The sequence below is a fragment of the Podarcis erhardii genome (assembly GCF_964252035.2).
Source record: "Podarcis erhardii genome assembly, chromosome: Z".
In the NCBI taxonomy this organism is placed as follows: Eukaryota; Metazoa; Chordata; class Lepidosauria; order Squamata; family Lacertidae; genus Podarcis; species Podarcis erhardii.
The window spans coordinates 32529348-32545723 of NC_138504.1; the positions used below are offsets into that span (position 1 = coordinate 32529348).

Here is a 16376-nt window from a genome sequence, read left to right on the forward strand (position 1 = left end):
ATGCTTAAAATGTTAACAAGTTTGATGTGATTAATATGTTAAAAACACAATAATAAAAATGAAACGTCTGGAGGGCACCAGGTTGAAAAAGGCTGTAGTAGCACATACAAAAATCTAGAATGGCCGTGTGTGTGTGTGTGTGTGTGTGTGCAGTATACAATAAAACAGGACATACAAGCACATGGTATAAAAAGAGCAATCTTAGGTTTTTGCAAATAATTCTGTCCCTTTTAGCTGTTTTTTTTAATCCAACACTTTATTTATTTCTATACCGCTAAATTACCAAACATATCAAAGCAGTTTAAAACCTAAAAAAAGTTAAAAACTATATGATAAAAGATTTTAAAGTTAATAACCATTTTAAAGGGGGAGAAAATCTGACAATGGAATGAACTCCCTCAGAAGGTGGATAGGACTCCCATTTGTTGGAGGTTTTTAAGCAGAGGTCGGGTGGCCATCTGTCATGGATGCTTTAGTTGAGATTTCTGCATTGCAGGGGGTTGAACTAGATGACCCTCAGGGCTCTTCCAACTCTCTAAGTCTATTATGATGTGAAGCACCACACCATACATTTAAACACACATTTAAAATGCATGACTTCCTCCAAAGAATCATGGGAACTGTAGTTTCCCCCCTCACAGAGCTACAATTTCACACATCCCCAGGAAGAGGGATTGATTGACAGTGGAATGGACTCCCTCAGAAGGTGATGGACTCTTCTTTGTTGAAGCTTTTTAAGCAGAGGTTGGATGGCCACTTATCAGGGATTCTTTAGCTAGGATTGCAATATTGCAGGGAGTTGGACTAGGTGACCATTGGGCTCTCTTTCAACCCTTCAATTCTATAATTATTAAGCCACTCTGAGAATACTGTAGCTCTGTGAAGGAAATAGGGGCCTCCCAACAATTCTCAGCACCCTTAAACTACAGTTCCCAGGATTCCTTGAGGGAATCCTGACTCAAATGGCTGGTGTGGAACCCTTTTTCATTTCAAGTTTTAACCAAGAGACTTCTCTGCTTCCATGTGAGCCGCTGCTTCTTTTTAAAACTGTTCTCAGTGCAGGAAACCACTTTGTAGTCCCTGAACAGAATTTAAATGAACCCAAAGCATTTCAAGGGATGGAGAACAGGACGCCGTTTATACCTCATAGAGGCCCTTGTTTTCAGGAAGGATTGCTGCGTGCGTCAGTGTCTGAAAAAGATGGATGGTGGGCAAATGAAATGCAGAGTTTAACGGAGAAATAATCATTTCCTATGAAAGCTAATGACTCCTCTGGAGGCCGCTACTAAGATTTATTGACCCAAGAGGTTAATATTGATCAAAGGCACGGCAAAGAAAATATTAGACCTTGAAAGAAGGAGAATCACGAGACGGAGGCCTCGCTGGTAACGATATATCTGGCTGTCAGCCTGGAGAGTGCTGGGCACATAATGGTAAAGGGAGTTTAATATGTCTCCCGTGTTCCGCAAGCCCCATTTTGACTCTCCAATCCGTTATTTTATAGCTAACTCCTTCCCTGGCTCAGCTTCCTGATTAATCTGTTCTAAAGGGCCGCTCTCCAATTGCACCACCACTTGCTCGAGATGGGTCCTTTATATCCTCTTCGTTAATTTTTTAAAACTATAAATCGCCCCCCTAAAATGCCACCCTGGCTTTTGATTATGCCATTCCTAAAAAGAAAAAGAAAAACATATGGGTCAAACTTTTCCCCACACCAACAAAGCACTTGAAAATTGCTAAGGGTCTTGATGGACCACTTAATGATATTTTCCCCCTGCCCACCTTAGCAACTGTAGATGCTGTACGATTCTTTAGCTGTGATTCCTGTATTTCAAGAATCAGATCAGGTGGCCCTTTGGGATCCCTTCCAACTCTACAGTTCTATGATTCTATGAACCTCCTCTGGCCTACACACTTCAGATGAGGACAGGTCATTTGTTTCCATGGAGGTATTTCATGTAGGGAACAGAAGTTGCTCTGGTGGAGACTCAGGGGGTGCGGGAAGATCCTCGCCTTGGGAGGAAAAGGAGACATCTTGTTCGGTCAGAGATGGCATATCATTGCTTCCATATGTCAGAAAATCGTCAACAGGTGATAACAGATCTTCCTTCATTTGAGACAGAAGCTCATCGCTGAAAGTCCCTTCGTCGCTTTGCAAAAGGCAGCTCTTAACTTGGGGTTCCTCCACAGGTTTGGGGGAACTAGAACCAGGCACTGCCACCCCAGATTCTTTTTTGCTTTGACTACGTATTGCATTTTGATTTCCTTCTGATGCCAGATCTGTGGGTTCAGGGGAATGCAAACAGGTGCTATCCTCTTCATCACCCAGAGATACTCCAGTGATCTGTGCAGTAGCACCTTCACACGGCCTGCTGTTGCTGGAGCAACTTTCATCACCTGAATTTTCTGTATAACTATTGGCACTCTCCAAAACGGACTGGGATTTGGAGGAACCAAGTGAATCCTGGAGCTGGTCAGTGATAGGATTCACACTTTTCAAAGACACTTTAGGTGCTTCTCTTACAGGCTCATGTTGGCTTTTCAATTTGGATGTGTTTTGATCTTCACCATCCCCTTCAGCTTTGCTGAGGGTTGATAAAGGGTCCTGACCCTCAGGATGCTGAAAGGCACAGCTAGGTGAGGAAGTGCTCTTCTCTTCCCTGGCCCATATATGAAACAACATCTTGCCTTTGCTGTTTGCATGAGGCCACTGGTCTGAAACTCTGGAAGAGTTTGCCTCTTCTCTAGTCTCTGGTGTCTGGGCTTGAAAGAGAAGGGATCTTGGCCCTCCACTGTCTGATAATACCACAGAATCAGATTCGCTCTCTGGCCTGCCTTCTGGGGCCTTTTCCTGGCTGCGCATAGGTGGCATGCCATCTTGATTTGAATGGGCACTCCAAGAAGCAGCTCGGAAGTGGTGTCTGCTGCCAGATGACAGCAACTCTCCATCCACACCAGTTTCTGCCTGTGACACAGCAGCGATTGTAGGAATCCTGTTGCCACTACAACTGTCAGGGGGCTGTTCCTGGAAGGCAAATTCCTCTGGCAGGCTCACATCCGTGTCTTGAGAGGAATCTTCCTTTTCAGAATCAGAGGCAGAAAGGGAGCTTCTGGAGATATTGACTAGAACCGCACGGGCCTTTAGAAATTCAGAACGAGACCTGGGACTCTCCAGCATTTGAGAAAAGCCAAATGATTTGGCAGAGGATGTTGCAGAAGACAAACTCCCTGGACTCCTGACGGAGGCGGAACTACAAGGATTGTTATCTTCTTTGGGATTCTCTGTCAGGCAAACGTTCTCCATGCAATGCTCTTCCTCATTTTCCACATGACCTGGAAGGAAACAGAAGACAGGCAGTTCTTACTTGCTAGCTGATTTTATTTTATTTTTTTGAAAATTATTTTGTCACAAGTAACAATGCAAATGTTTGAGAGGTGAAGAAGAAAAATCAGCATGCCTGTTTGACATTACCTGGTCCACAACTTAAGGATGCAGAGTGGAGAAATGGTTATTGCAGAGAGAGAGAGAAATGATACTGCAAATATAAAGTCATGGTTTTGCGGAAGCACAACCAAGTGGTCAGTAATACACCTGGAACACAACCAAATCCAGATAAAATAGGAAAAATTATGGCCAACCGGATGTCCCAATGGGAAAACTGCAGGCAGGCTCTAAGCACAAGAACCCTCTGCCTCTACTGTGGCTTCAAGTAATAGGTATCCAAAAGCATTGATGCCTCCAACAGTGGACGAAGAGCATAGCCATTATGACAAGTAACCATCAATACTCTTCTCCTCCATGAATTTGTCCAATTCTCTTTAAGCTATGCACGTTGGTAGCCATCACTACCTCTTGTGCAAGCAAATTCAATAGTTTAACTATGAAGGACTTTCTTTTATCCATCCTGAATCTTCCAACACTCTCCATTGGAGTTCTCATATTATGAGAAAGCGAGAAAAAGTTTCCTCCATCCATTTTCTCCATGCTGTGCATCGTTTTATAAACTTCTATCGCGTCACCTCTTGCTCATCTTTTCTCCAAAGTAAAAAGTCCCAAATGCTGTAAACTTTCCCCATCACAAACACATTCTGCAATGTGCCCCACAAGCACCTTTTCTATCCTTACCTGTGATCTCCAAGCCACCAGGCTCTAGGATGGGACCTGCAGATCCTTCCCTGGAAGAATTAAGATGCTCAGCCTCTTGACACCCCAGCTGTGGCTTCCAACCAGGGGATGCTGCTGCCATCACTTGATCCTTGTGTGATGACACTTTCCCACACTTAGTGGAAAGGCTGCATACAGAGAGAGGGCGACAAATCAATTGTGGTGTTGTGGAATCTTAGAAGTGTAGACTAGATCATCTAGTCCAAACCCATACAATGTGGGAATCCTAGCTACTACTAGTCCTGTGCCCAGTTATCACAGCTAACAACCATTGAGAGGCCTCTATATGCCAGTATTTGGTTACTGTAATTTGTTCCATGGGGGGTTTCCCTCTATCCAGAGGCTGCAGTCAGTGCAGAATTCTGGCCTTATCAAGGAATGAGGATTTGTCAGCACCTGTGCTCAGAGAACTGGACTAGTTATTGATCTGCTACCAGGCCAAGTTCAAGGCGTCCCCATTAGTCCTTAACGACTAGGGACCAGTTTACCAACAAAATCCCCTTACCCCACATGTGCCCACTCAACTGCTTCAAACGGTGGAATTGGCACTTCCACAGGTGCCCCATAATCCCTGTTCTGTGTTTGCGATAACATGAATCTTTTAGTGCAGCAGCACCTACACTTTGGAACTCCCTGCCTATTGATATCAGACGGGCACCTTCCCTGTATTCCTTTCAATGCCTGCTCAAAACATTCTTGTTTAGACAAGCCTACCCGGATGCTTAGAAAGCGGGTGTGAATTTTCACTTGTTTAAATATTTTAACTACTTGTATTTTTAAAGTATTTAATTTTTTCCTTGGTTTTCTCGTTTCATCTTTGTCAGCTGCTTTGAGGGTTCCCCTCCCACACACAATCAAGTGGTGTATAAATCTCATGAAATAAATGAGTTACGGAAACGGAATAAGGCGTCCAAACACTTCCAAGGACAGTGTGTTTGTGGTGGAGCTGGGTTAGCCATCTCTCCCCATTCCTCGCCCCATCAACAAGAAGCAAAAGTGAAGGCAGCCATACTTTCGACAGGCCGGGCTGACCTATAATCAATAGTGACGTGACTTATAGATCAGCTCCATGCAAAGATTTATTGGAGAGCCTTTCCATTAACAAAACATGCAGCCTTCCGCTGGCTCCCAATGCTTGGTTTATGGGAACTGACAGTACATGAAGGGTTTGCGGGGGTAGGATTTGTGGTGGGCTTGTGGAGCAGAGAGGGTGGGCAACGCCTGCAGCCTCCCCACTGGAACATCGTAAAGCGCCCTTAGCACTTGCTCAGTGTCACACAGGCAGGCCCTCCTGACTTGACCTGTTCTGGGGAGACAGTGAGAGGCAGAGCCAGAAAATGGAGAAATGGACAGCTGTTGGACGGGATCAGACCAAGGGTCCATCTCTCCTGGCATAAGAACATAAGAAGAGCCTGCTGGATCAGGCCAGTGGCCCATCTAGGAGGAGAAAACCATGCATGACACCCTGAGCTCCTGGGGAAGGGGCTAGAACATGGGTAGGCAAACTAAGGCCCGGGGGCCGGATCCGGCCCAATCGTCTTCTAAATCTGGCCCACGGACGGTCCGGGAATCAGCATGTTTTTACATGAGTAGAATGTGTCCTTTTATTTAAAATGCACCTCTGGGTTATTTGTGGGGCATAGGAATTCGTTCTCCCCCCCCAAAAAAAATAAAGTCCGGCCCCCCACAAGGTCTGAGGGACAGTGGACCGGCCCCCTGCTGAAAAAGTTTGCTGACCCCTGGGCTAGAACTATAACATATAAATAAAAAGAAGTAAATAAGTAGCACATAACAATGGGGAGTTTTTAACTTAAGTCCTTGTCCACTTGACATCGCAGACCAGCGGCCACTTTTAAGCAAAAAAGAGAGAGGAGGGTTTGTCTTTTCATTCCTTACGTGTTGTCAGCCTCATCCTGGAGTTGTCGTTGGCTGCTTCTGCCTCCTGAACTCCCTGAAGATGCTACACTGAAGGGTCCTGGACCGGAGGTCTCCTTCTTGCCCCCTTCCTCCTCCTCCTCCTCCTTCCCCAGCACAAGAGCTCTTTCAAAACAGGTTGGTTCTCCAGCATCCTGAAATGGGAAGGGAGAGAGTTTATTTTGAGGGAATAAGGCTGAAGTTCCTGCACTGCAAGAGGTTGTGCTGAGACTACCCTTCCTTGTGGGTCCCTTCAACCTCTCCAATTCTATGAGCTTGGAAGATGGTGGCTTCTCCTTCGTTGGAGGCTTTTAAACAGAAGTTGGATGGCTATATAATCCTCGTTCTGCATTTGCAAGAATTCAGTCTTTTAGTATGGCGATCTTTGGAACTCCTTGCCTGTTGATATCAGGCAGGTGTCTTCCCTGCATTCTTTTCAGCACCTGCTAGAAACATTTTGTTTAGACAAGCCTGTGTTTAGAAAACTGATGTGAGTTTCAATCCATTTATTACTATTTAAACTTTTTGAAAGTCTCCAATTATTGTCATTCATTTTTTTGTAAACGGCCTTGATATTTTTGTTTTGTTTTACGATTAAGTGATGTATGAAATGAAGAAATAAATAAATAAATGTGAAATTAACATCCTGCAAACAGCAGGAAGAGAGAATCCCCGATGGGTCCCTAACATGAGTTAGGTACAGAGGTTCTGTCTTTAAAGCAGTATATTTATGCTCATTTTTCACTGTATTCATGACCATTTGAAAAAAGGGTGCACAATTTTTCCAAGGACTGGAATGGAATAATGTTGGTAATATTGTGGGTGCTAGTCATAAAGTGGTCTCCACTCCACAGCTGGTGTTTCTCTGGTTAAAACAAAACAACCTGCATAAAGTAAGTATCAAGGCATTAGCTTTTTAGCATCAGGTGAATATCTTTTTATTTTGTATTTTCTGGGACCTGTTTAGTTGTTTTAATCTTTGCTGCCTGTTTTTAATTTTTGATACTGGTTTTTTCATTTCATTTTTATTTTTCCAAATCAAATAATAGTGTGGTGTGATGGTTTAGAGTATTGGGTTATGACCTGAGAGACTAGGGTTCGAATCCCCACTTACTTATAATAATAATAACAATAATTTATTTGTATCCCGCCCTCCCTGGCTGACAGAGCGGCTAACATCATGAAAACAACACAATATGCATAAAAACAGACATCAATTAATTAAAATACATCTTAAAATTAATTCAGATAAGTTAAAATCTGGGCAGGTGGCAATTATCAGGTTGGAACTGAGAGTGGTTAATACTTGCCAGGACCAACTGTTTCCACTGATGATACAAGGACCTGTAAGAAGGTTGGGGGCCTCCTTCAGGCTTGTTTTATACAAAGGAAAGTAAGTCCAACTGCATGCTGCCCAAAGGCTTGGCTATGAAGCTCACTGGGTGATCTTGTGCCAGTCACTGTCTCAGCCTAACCTACCTCACAGGGATGCTGTGAGGATGAAATGGGGAGGAGGAAGAGAACCATGTACACCGACTTGAGGTCCTTGAACAATGAAGGTTTTATATAAATGCAATAAATAAATAAATAAGAACTCAGGGCCATCTAATGAAGCTAAGTGTTGGAAAATTCAGGACAGATAAAAGAAGCACTTCTTAGTTTAACTATGGAACTCACTGCTACAGGAGGCAGTAAGGTGGGTGGCTTAAAAAGAGGACTGGACAAATTCATAGAGGAGGAGAAGGGCTAATGATAGTTACTTGCCACAGTGGCTGTGCTCTTCCTGCACTGTCTGAGACAGAAATGGTTGAAGCTGCAGCAGGGAGAGAGGGGTTTTGTGCTCTGATCCTGCTTGCAACTGTTCAGCCGCTGTGAGAACAGGATGCTGGACTAAGTGCATCATTAGCCTGATCCAGCAGGGCTTTTCTGATGCTCTTATGGAACCTCCAGATGCAGAGGCAGACTATCTGAATTACTAAGTCCTATGAGACACTTAGCCACTGCAAGAACAGGATGCTGGGCTTGGTAGCTCATGGGCCTGATCCAGCAGGCTCTTCTTATGTACTTATGTTCTTAACTTCCATCTCAGGGCCCTCCTGTAAAAAAACCCAAAAGGGTCTTCTCCTGCCCAGAGGCCAGGGGGGGTCCTCTCTGCCTGCCTGAGCAGCTGCTGCCAGCACTGCACTGTCCACCTCTCCTCCTGCAGGAGCTCATTCTGCTGCTGCAAGAGCAACTGCCTTTCCTGGTGGGAAGACCTGGAGAAGTTCTGCAGGTGTTGGATTTCCACCTGAAGGGAAGCAGAGGAACAGAGGGAATAAGGCTGCCTCCCCTTTGACCTAAGAAGAGCCTGTTGGGTCACAACAGTGGCCCACCTAATCCAGCATCCCATTCTCACAGCGGCTGAATACCCCCAAAGAACATGGGAATCAAGATAGAGTGCTCCTGGGCTTGGAGGTTCCATAAGATGACCCTTGGGTGCCCCGTCCAATTCTACAATTCTATGATTCTATGATGATGATAACAATAATAATAAAAATATATTTATATCCCGCCCTCCCCAGCTGAAGCCGGGCTCAGAGCGGCTAACAACAGTAAAAATAATACAGCATTCTAAAATCAATTCATTCTAAAATCAGTTGAAAATCAAATTAATGGCAACCATTGGGCTAGAGGTCTATGTTGTTGTTGTTGTTTAGTTGTTTAGTCGTGTCCGACTCTTCATGGCCCCAAGGACCAGAGCACGCCAGGCACTCCTGTCTTCCACTGCCTCCCGCAGTTTGGTCAAACTCATGTTCGTAGCTTCGAGAACACTGTCCAACCATCTCGTCCTCTGTCGTCCCCTTCTCCTTGTGCCCTCCATCTTTCCCAACAGCAGGGTCTTTTCCAATGAGTCTTCTCTTCTCATGAGGTGGCCAAAGTATTGGAGCCTCAGCTTCACGATCTGTCCTTCCAGTGAGCACTCAGGGCTAATTTTCTTCAGAATGGACAGGTTTGATCTTCTTGCAGTCCATGGGACTCTCAAGAGTCTCCTCCAGCACCATAATTCAAAAGCATCAATTCTTTGGCAATGAACCTGTTTTATGGTCCAGCTCTCACTTCCATACATCACTACTGGGAAATCCTCATAGAGTTCTATGAGCATTACCAAAGGAGGGGGTCAGACTGTGCCTTGGCCAAAGGCCTGGTGGAACAGCTCTGTCTTGCAGGCCCTGTGGAAAGATGTCAAGTCCCGCAGGCCCCTAGTCTCTTGTGACAGAGTGTTCCACCAGATTGGGGCCACGGCCGAAAAGGCCCTGGCTCTGGTTGAGGCCAGCGTTACCTCCCTGTGGCCCAGGACCTCCAAGATGTTTTTGTTTGAAGACCGTAAGGTCCTCCGTGGGACATACCAGGAGAGGTAATGTAGAATATCAGCAGCCCTGAAGGGGGGCCCCCTTTCATAACCCCCAAACCATATATGGCTTAGAAATGAGCGGGAAGTACAAGCCCCATACCTGGCTGGTGGGATCCGTTGTCTCACTCATTTCACAAGATTCTTTTGCAGGGATGGTTCCACCAAGGAGCTGGTTGGTGGGAGGGGACCTTAGGCCAGAGACCCGGTGCCCTTGGTGGGGGAAGCTGCCAGCAGATGCCTTAGGCTGGATCCCTAAAGAAAGAACATACGAGCATCAGAAGAGTCTTCTGGATCAGGCCAAAGGTGGCCCATCTAGTCCAGCCCCCTGTTCTCAAGCAGACCCGAGTGCAAGAGCACCCTCCCTTCCTGTGGCGTCCAGTAACTGGCATTCAGAAGCATTGCTGCTTCCAGTCATGGAAACAGAGAATAGTCACGGTGGCTAGTAGCCCTCAATATCTGCTTTCAAAATCATCCGTCACTGCCTCCTATGGGAGGGAGTTCCACAGTTTAACTGTGTGCTGTGGGAAGAAGGGCTTTCTTTAGAATCTACGCAATAATATTTGTGTCTGGCAGTCATCAGGTGGTGGCTTTTCTCGTCCTGTTCTGACATTTGCCTACGTAATGCCCTCCTCTCCTTTACGCATGTGATCCTGAGTGTTTTAGAGCACAGAGAGTCTCGCATTAACTGTCTGAAGTGTCACACACCCTATTTAACTCTCAGGAGGAGCAGTTTGCATCTCAAGGTATTATTCAAAAACCACTCTCCAGCCCCAGTCTGCTAAATTGCTTCTCGCTGACACCCTTGCAGGGTTTAAGCAGAATCCAACAAAATTCCTAATTAAGATAAGCAACGGAGGAAGAGAAGATTAGGTTTGTTGTTTTTTTCTTATTTTAGGCCGGACAGCAGTCTGTTCCATCAATGGCAAATTCTGTGCCCAGTTTTAAAAATAGTGTCAGCAATAATCACTTAATCCAAATTTATGAGGCTGCACTTTTAAAAACATCGCAAAACAAGCTGCCTTCTATCTATCACCACTGGCCCATCTAGCTCGGCATTACCTGCACTGACTGGCAGCAGTACCTCTGCGGGTATTCCCAGCCCTACCTGGAGGAACCGCAGGGGATTGAATCTGAGACCTTCTGCACGCAGTGGCCTTCTGCAGCAGAGCAATGCCCCATACCCTACAAATAAAGATTATAGTCCTTGTGGTTCTGGGGAAAGGGCTGAAGATGCTGGAACTGAACCTACAAATCAGGTGTCTTGTCATGGAGTTGCAGCTGCAGCAGGACTCTGCTCCAGGGATGGGAGGCTATTGCTCTCTGTTTGGGATAAGTGGGTGGTTTAAACCAGGAGTAGGCAGACGTGGAAATATCGGACATTGAGGAACATTGGGAACGCAACCGGGAAAAGGGGGGGTGGGAAATGTGGAATCCTTAAAGGCGTAAATTATGTTTTATTTAGGCTATATACATCTACATGGTATTCTAAAGTGGGGAACTCGTGGTGGGAATAAGCCGATTTTAGGGGAATGGAAAATAATGTTTTTTAAAAAAAAAAAAAAAATTTGGGTTAAGGATAACAAGTTTGAATTGAGGAGAAGAACTTGTTGAGATCATTTGAGAGATTTGGAATACAAGGGGGGGAGGGAAGGGGAAGTCCTGAAAGGATGTAATTGGAAAAAGATTTGAAATTGGATGTTTTATTAATTTGTAATTAATTGGAAAATTTTAATAAATATTATTAAAAAAAAAATAAACCAGGAGTAGGCAACCTAAGGCCCGGGGGCCGGATGCAGCCCAATCGCCTTCTCAAACCGGCCCGCAAATGGTCCGGGAATCAGCATGTTTCTACATGAGTAGAATATGTCCTGTTATTTAAAATGCATCTTTGGGTTATTTGTGGGGCCTGCCTGGTGTTTTTACATGAGTAGAATGTGTGCTTTTATTTAAAATGCATTTCTAGGTTATTTGTGGGGCATAGGAATTAGTTCATTTCCCCCCCCCAAAAAATATAGTACGGCCCCTCACATGGTCTGAGGGACGGTGAACGGGCCCACGGCTGAAAAAGGTTGCTGACCCCTGGTTTAAACCTTGTCAAAGGCACTACAGTATTTTATAATCACCTTGTGCTTAACAAGTAAGAGAACAGCGCTCTCTGGTGGCATAAAAAAGACAGTGGAGCCCCTCCAGGGGGACATATATTACTGTATAACTTGCATTAGTGGAGAACAGTAGTTTAAGAGGCACCTAATGAGTTCAGATATTGGAACTTTGGAACTCCCGGTCCCTTGATATCAAACAGGTGCCTACATTGCACTCATTTTGGTGGCTACTAATAACATTCCTGTTTAGACAAGCCTGTCCGGATGCTTAGAAGGTTTAAACTATGGTTGCAATTTTTTTTATTGATAATTTGTTTTATCTCTTTGTATACCTCTTTGAGCTTTTGATTTGTTTTACAATCAAGCAGTATATACATTTTATGAAATAAATATAAAAATAGAAAATATATGCTATCTTAATTAATTAATATTTTACTTCTCCTTTTTGCTGTATGAGTTTGATAAGCAGCAGGTTTCACATTAAAAAGTGATTGCTGCATTGCAGGGGGTTGGACTAGATGACCATTGGGATACCTTCCAACTCTACAATTCTATGATCTAAGTGCCTTTACAAATTGTCTACGGGCAATAATAATAATATGTTTTTTTCATTCTAAGGTCCGGCACACAGAGAAAGGTCTCAGATGATGATTGCAGGATCCAAGTCAGTTCATATGGGAAGAGAGGGTCCTGAAGGGATTGGGGTTTTATGTAGGTCAAGAACAGCACTTTGAATTGGGCCTGGAATCTAATTGGTAGCCGGCACAGTTCCTGAACTGTCTTCAAGGGCAGCCCCACCCCACCCTAGGCTAGGCAGCAGTCTAGCCTAGAAGTCACCAGAGCATAGACACCAGAAATTAGCTGTGACTGTAGCTTGGTGGAAGGCACTCCATGTCACCGAAGAAGGGAGGGAGAGAAGAAAAGGTTTGGGAAGAGCATCTCCTCACCCTGAATCTTCCCATGATAGGGCTTCTCCCTGGGGTCTTCCATTCTGAAATTCTGGTGGGGGGCAATGCAGGTTTCCATCAAGGGGCTGGTTTGTGGCCTGATATGAACAGAAAGGGAGAAACATAAGCTGCATTTATTTATTTGCTGAACCATACTGATTAAAAACAAAGACCCCTTGGCAGTCAACATAAAATTCCTATGAAAAATCACAATAATAAAAACAGGCTTTGGAAACTAGGGCATGTAAGCAATCAATCAAGTGGTGCATACATTTTATTAATTAATATGAAATCAATATATCAATCAGGTTCCTCTCCAATAACTGAACAGAGGATTTGTTTCTAGTACAAGAGAGAACAAGACAGCTGCTCATCCAGAAAGCAAGGGAAAGTAATTACTTTCTGACTTTAGCATGCCACACACAGTCAGCATAGAAACATAGAATTGCAGAGTTGGAAGGGACTCCCAAGGCTCATTTAGTCCAACCCCCCTGCAATGCAGGAATCTCAACTAAAGCATATCAGACAGGTCCTCTGCTTAAAAAGCTCCAGTGGAGGATGGCCCACTGCATTATGAGGTTTTCATATGATGAAAATAATAATAATAATAATAATAATAATAATAATAATAATAATAATAATAATAATTAATAATAAAAAAATTCATTTGTTGTTCTGCCCTCTTTTTCTCTGGCCCTGCCCACCACTGGCAGGTGGCCCCAGAAGGCTTCCGAGAAGACAATGTGGTCCTCAAGTTGAATAAAGTTCCCCCCTGGCCATCCCTGTACAGAAGACGGAAGAGCATCTGACATTCCTGGCAGAGATACCAAGGCCAAGTCTTGGAAGCCTCAGGGAACCTCTTCAAAGACTTGACTGCCAAGCTGAGCTAAAAATATTAGATGGAAATGTGTGGAAAAAGCTAATAATAATAATAATAATAATAATAATAATAATAATAATGGACATTTTATGGAGCTCCAAGGGAAGGGAGAGAACAGCAGCAGATAGAAGGGAAATGTTTTTATATCATCCACAATTAACTAGTAAGAGAACTTAAAAGGAGAATAAGAAGGAGCTCTCCCACTAAGCTATGACCCCCTAAAATAAAGTAAGACTCTATTTCTCATTTTTGCTGAATTAAACAGGGAACACAGGAAGGCACCAGCCCTACCTAGAGATGCCTTTGGGGACTGAATCTGGGACCTCCTGCACCTGGGATGCTCTGCCACTGCAAACCCCCCTTTGTTGATGGTAAAGGAGCAGGGTGCCATGGCCTCCCGCTCTCACCCCCCAGCACCCAAAGAGAGCACCTTAATACCTCTAATCTCTCATCCCACAAAGGATGTGGAGTTCAGAAGAGACAAAATAATCACACTGATCGGGGAAAAGAAAACCCAGCTCAGCCTTTTCTGTCTGGTTTCTGTACGTTGGTCTCCCAAGCCAGGTCAGCCACGGCTGAGGATCTCTTCCTCCATCTGGACAGGAAGGAGTTTCCTCAGCCTGAAGACACCCAGCTGTTGCTGTCATAGAGACCCCCCCCCTTTTTTGTGGGGGGAGAAGGAATAATAATCCAACCCCCTGCAATGCAGGAATCACAGTAGAGAGACCAGGAAATTCACAGTTGTGCCAACACAGCTCAACTGAAAGAAATGGAAACTGTAAGGATTGACCACAGGATCTATCCCAACCTCCTCTTCTCATGCAGCTGCCCAAAGGGAAGTCCCTGAGCAGTATGGGGATCCTTTGGCGCACCCAACTGGCATGGCTTTTGCATGGGCTGGCAGTGCCACCCTGTGGTCAACCTGTAGAACTGCTCTTCTTTCTTTATTGCATTTATAGCCCACCTTTTTCTCCAGTGAGTTCAAGGGTGGTGGTGATTAGTCCCCTTCGCTTCATGGAGTCCCCACAACAACCCTGTGAGGTAGGTTAGGCTGAGAGTCCAAGTGAGCTTCATGGCTATGTGGGGATTTGAACCCTGCTCTCTCCCAGGGTCCTAGTCCTCATTTAATCCCCAGGGTGGGTTAGGCTGAGAGGCAGTGATTGCTCCCAAGGATAAACAGTGAGCTTCATGGCTGAGTGGGGAATTGAATCCTGCTCTCCCAGATCTGGTACTCTAACCACTACACAACACTGCTCCTCTTCTCTGGGTTCATATTAAAACACACACACAAGCAGGCACCACACAAAGCCGAGCTTTCCAAACTGTGTGTTGCGACACATGTGCCAGCTGCACTGTGTAGTTGTGTCGTGCGAACACTCCCCAAGCTCCCCGGAAAGGGGTTAGTTTAACTTCCGGCACGCTAGTAAAAATGGATTACTGTATCGTGAAATGATGCATGTGTTAAAAGTGTGTCACCAACATGAAAAGTTTGGAAAGCTCTGCCATAAAGGAACTGTTCATGAACAGAAAGTCACTGTGCTCCCCAAAATCCTTGGACTACCATTTGCAGAAGCTGAAAGCCACAAATGGGCTCTCCGGTAAACTGGAGCACCCAAAATCTTTTTTAAAGATATTTGCATTTTGCATTTGGCAAGGAGAGTTTAGACCATAACAGCATAAAGAGAGCCCTGCTGGATCAGGCCAATGGCCCATCTAGCCCAGCATCCTGTCCTCACCGTGGCTCCCAACCACATGCCCACAATGGGAAACCCACAAGCAAGATCTGAACACAAGAACCCATCCCTCCTGTGGTTTCCAGCAACTGGCTTTCAGAAGCATTGCTGCCTCCATCAGAGCACAGCCATCATGCCTAGGAGCCATTGATAGCCCTCCCCTCCATGGATTTGTCTAATCATTTTAAAGCCATTCATGTTGGTGGCCATAACTGCCTCCTGCAACAGCAACTTCCATCGTTTAACTGTGCTGCATGCAGATTAGACCAATTCATGGAGGAGGAGAGGGCTCTGGATGGCTACAAGCCACAATGGCTCTGCTCTGCTTCCACAGTCAGAGGTAGTACCAGTTGTGATTGGGTTCTGCTTTAGGTTTGGGCTGGGTGTTCATCAGTATGTGGATGATACCCAGCTCTACCTCTCTTTTAAATCAGAACCAGTGGGGGCGGTGAAGGTCCTGTGTGAGTGTCTGGAGGCGGTTGGAGGATGGATGGCGGCTAACAGATTGAGGTTGAATCCTGACAAGACAGAAGTACTGTTTTTGGGGGACAGGAGGCGGGCAGGTGTGGAGGATTCCCTGGTCCTATCTTTATCTCTTCTGTTAACATATTATTCATGATCAGTTTGGCCCTCTGTTCTGTATATATTGCCCTTACCCCATTAAAGAAGTCGTGGCCTACATCCATATGTTCTAGATTTTTTAACATAAACTTCCAAATCACATTATCAAACGCCTTTTCGGCATCAATGAACATCATTATAACTTGTTTATCAATCCTGACAGACAAGAATTCTAGCATGTCGACAATAATTCTTGTATTATCCCTCATCAACCGGCCTGGCAGGAATCCTGCCTGGTCCTTATGTATAATATCTGCTAACACCTTTTTTAGCCTTCTTGCCAGAATTCCTGCAAAGATCTTATAGTCTGTATTTAATAATGAGATTGGTCTATAATTTTTAACTTGGGTTAAGTCCGCATTCTGTTTTGGAATGAACGTGATGTATGCCTCTTTCCAGGTTTCTGGGATTTCTCCTTCCTTTAAAATGTTGTTCATAGTTTTTTTCAGAGGTCCCGCCAAAATAGTTTTCATTTCTTTATAGTATCCAGCAGTAAATCCATCAGGGCCTGGTGCTTTGCCCCTCTTTAGATCTCTAATTGCCTCCTCTATTTCCTCATATTCAATTGGAGTATTCAATTTTTGTTTTCCCTCTTTTGGGATTTTTTGTCCCCCTTTATCCTT

The 16376-nt window shown here is 44.7% G+C and overlaps 1 protein-coding gene across 3 annotated transcripts in view; it reads right to left on the reverse strand.

Moving 5' to 3' along the window:
• Positions 1 to 243: 243 nt before the first annotated feature.
• The window catches only part of CCDC187 (coiled-coil domain containing 187), a 33246-nt gene continuing 17113 nt past the window's right edge, over positions 244 to 16376 (reverse strand). For all 3 annotated transcript variants that reach the window (XM_081846919.1, XM_081846918.1, XM_081846920.1), the window contains 5 exons: positions 12520 to 12617; positions 9571 to 9722; positions 6062 to 6234; positions 4127 to 4293; positions 244 to 3333 (listed from right to left, as the gene is read on the reverse strand). In XM_081846919.1, coding sequence (XP_081703045.1) covers positions 1955 to 3333; positions 4127 to 4293; positions 6062 to 6234; positions 9571 to 9722; positions 12520 to 12617 — 1969 coding nt within the window. In that variant the 3' untranslated portion in view covers positions 244 to 1954. The remainder of the gene's footprint in view (positions 3334 to 4126; positions 4294 to 6061; positions 6235 to 9570; positions 9723 to 12519; positions 12618 to 16376) is intronic.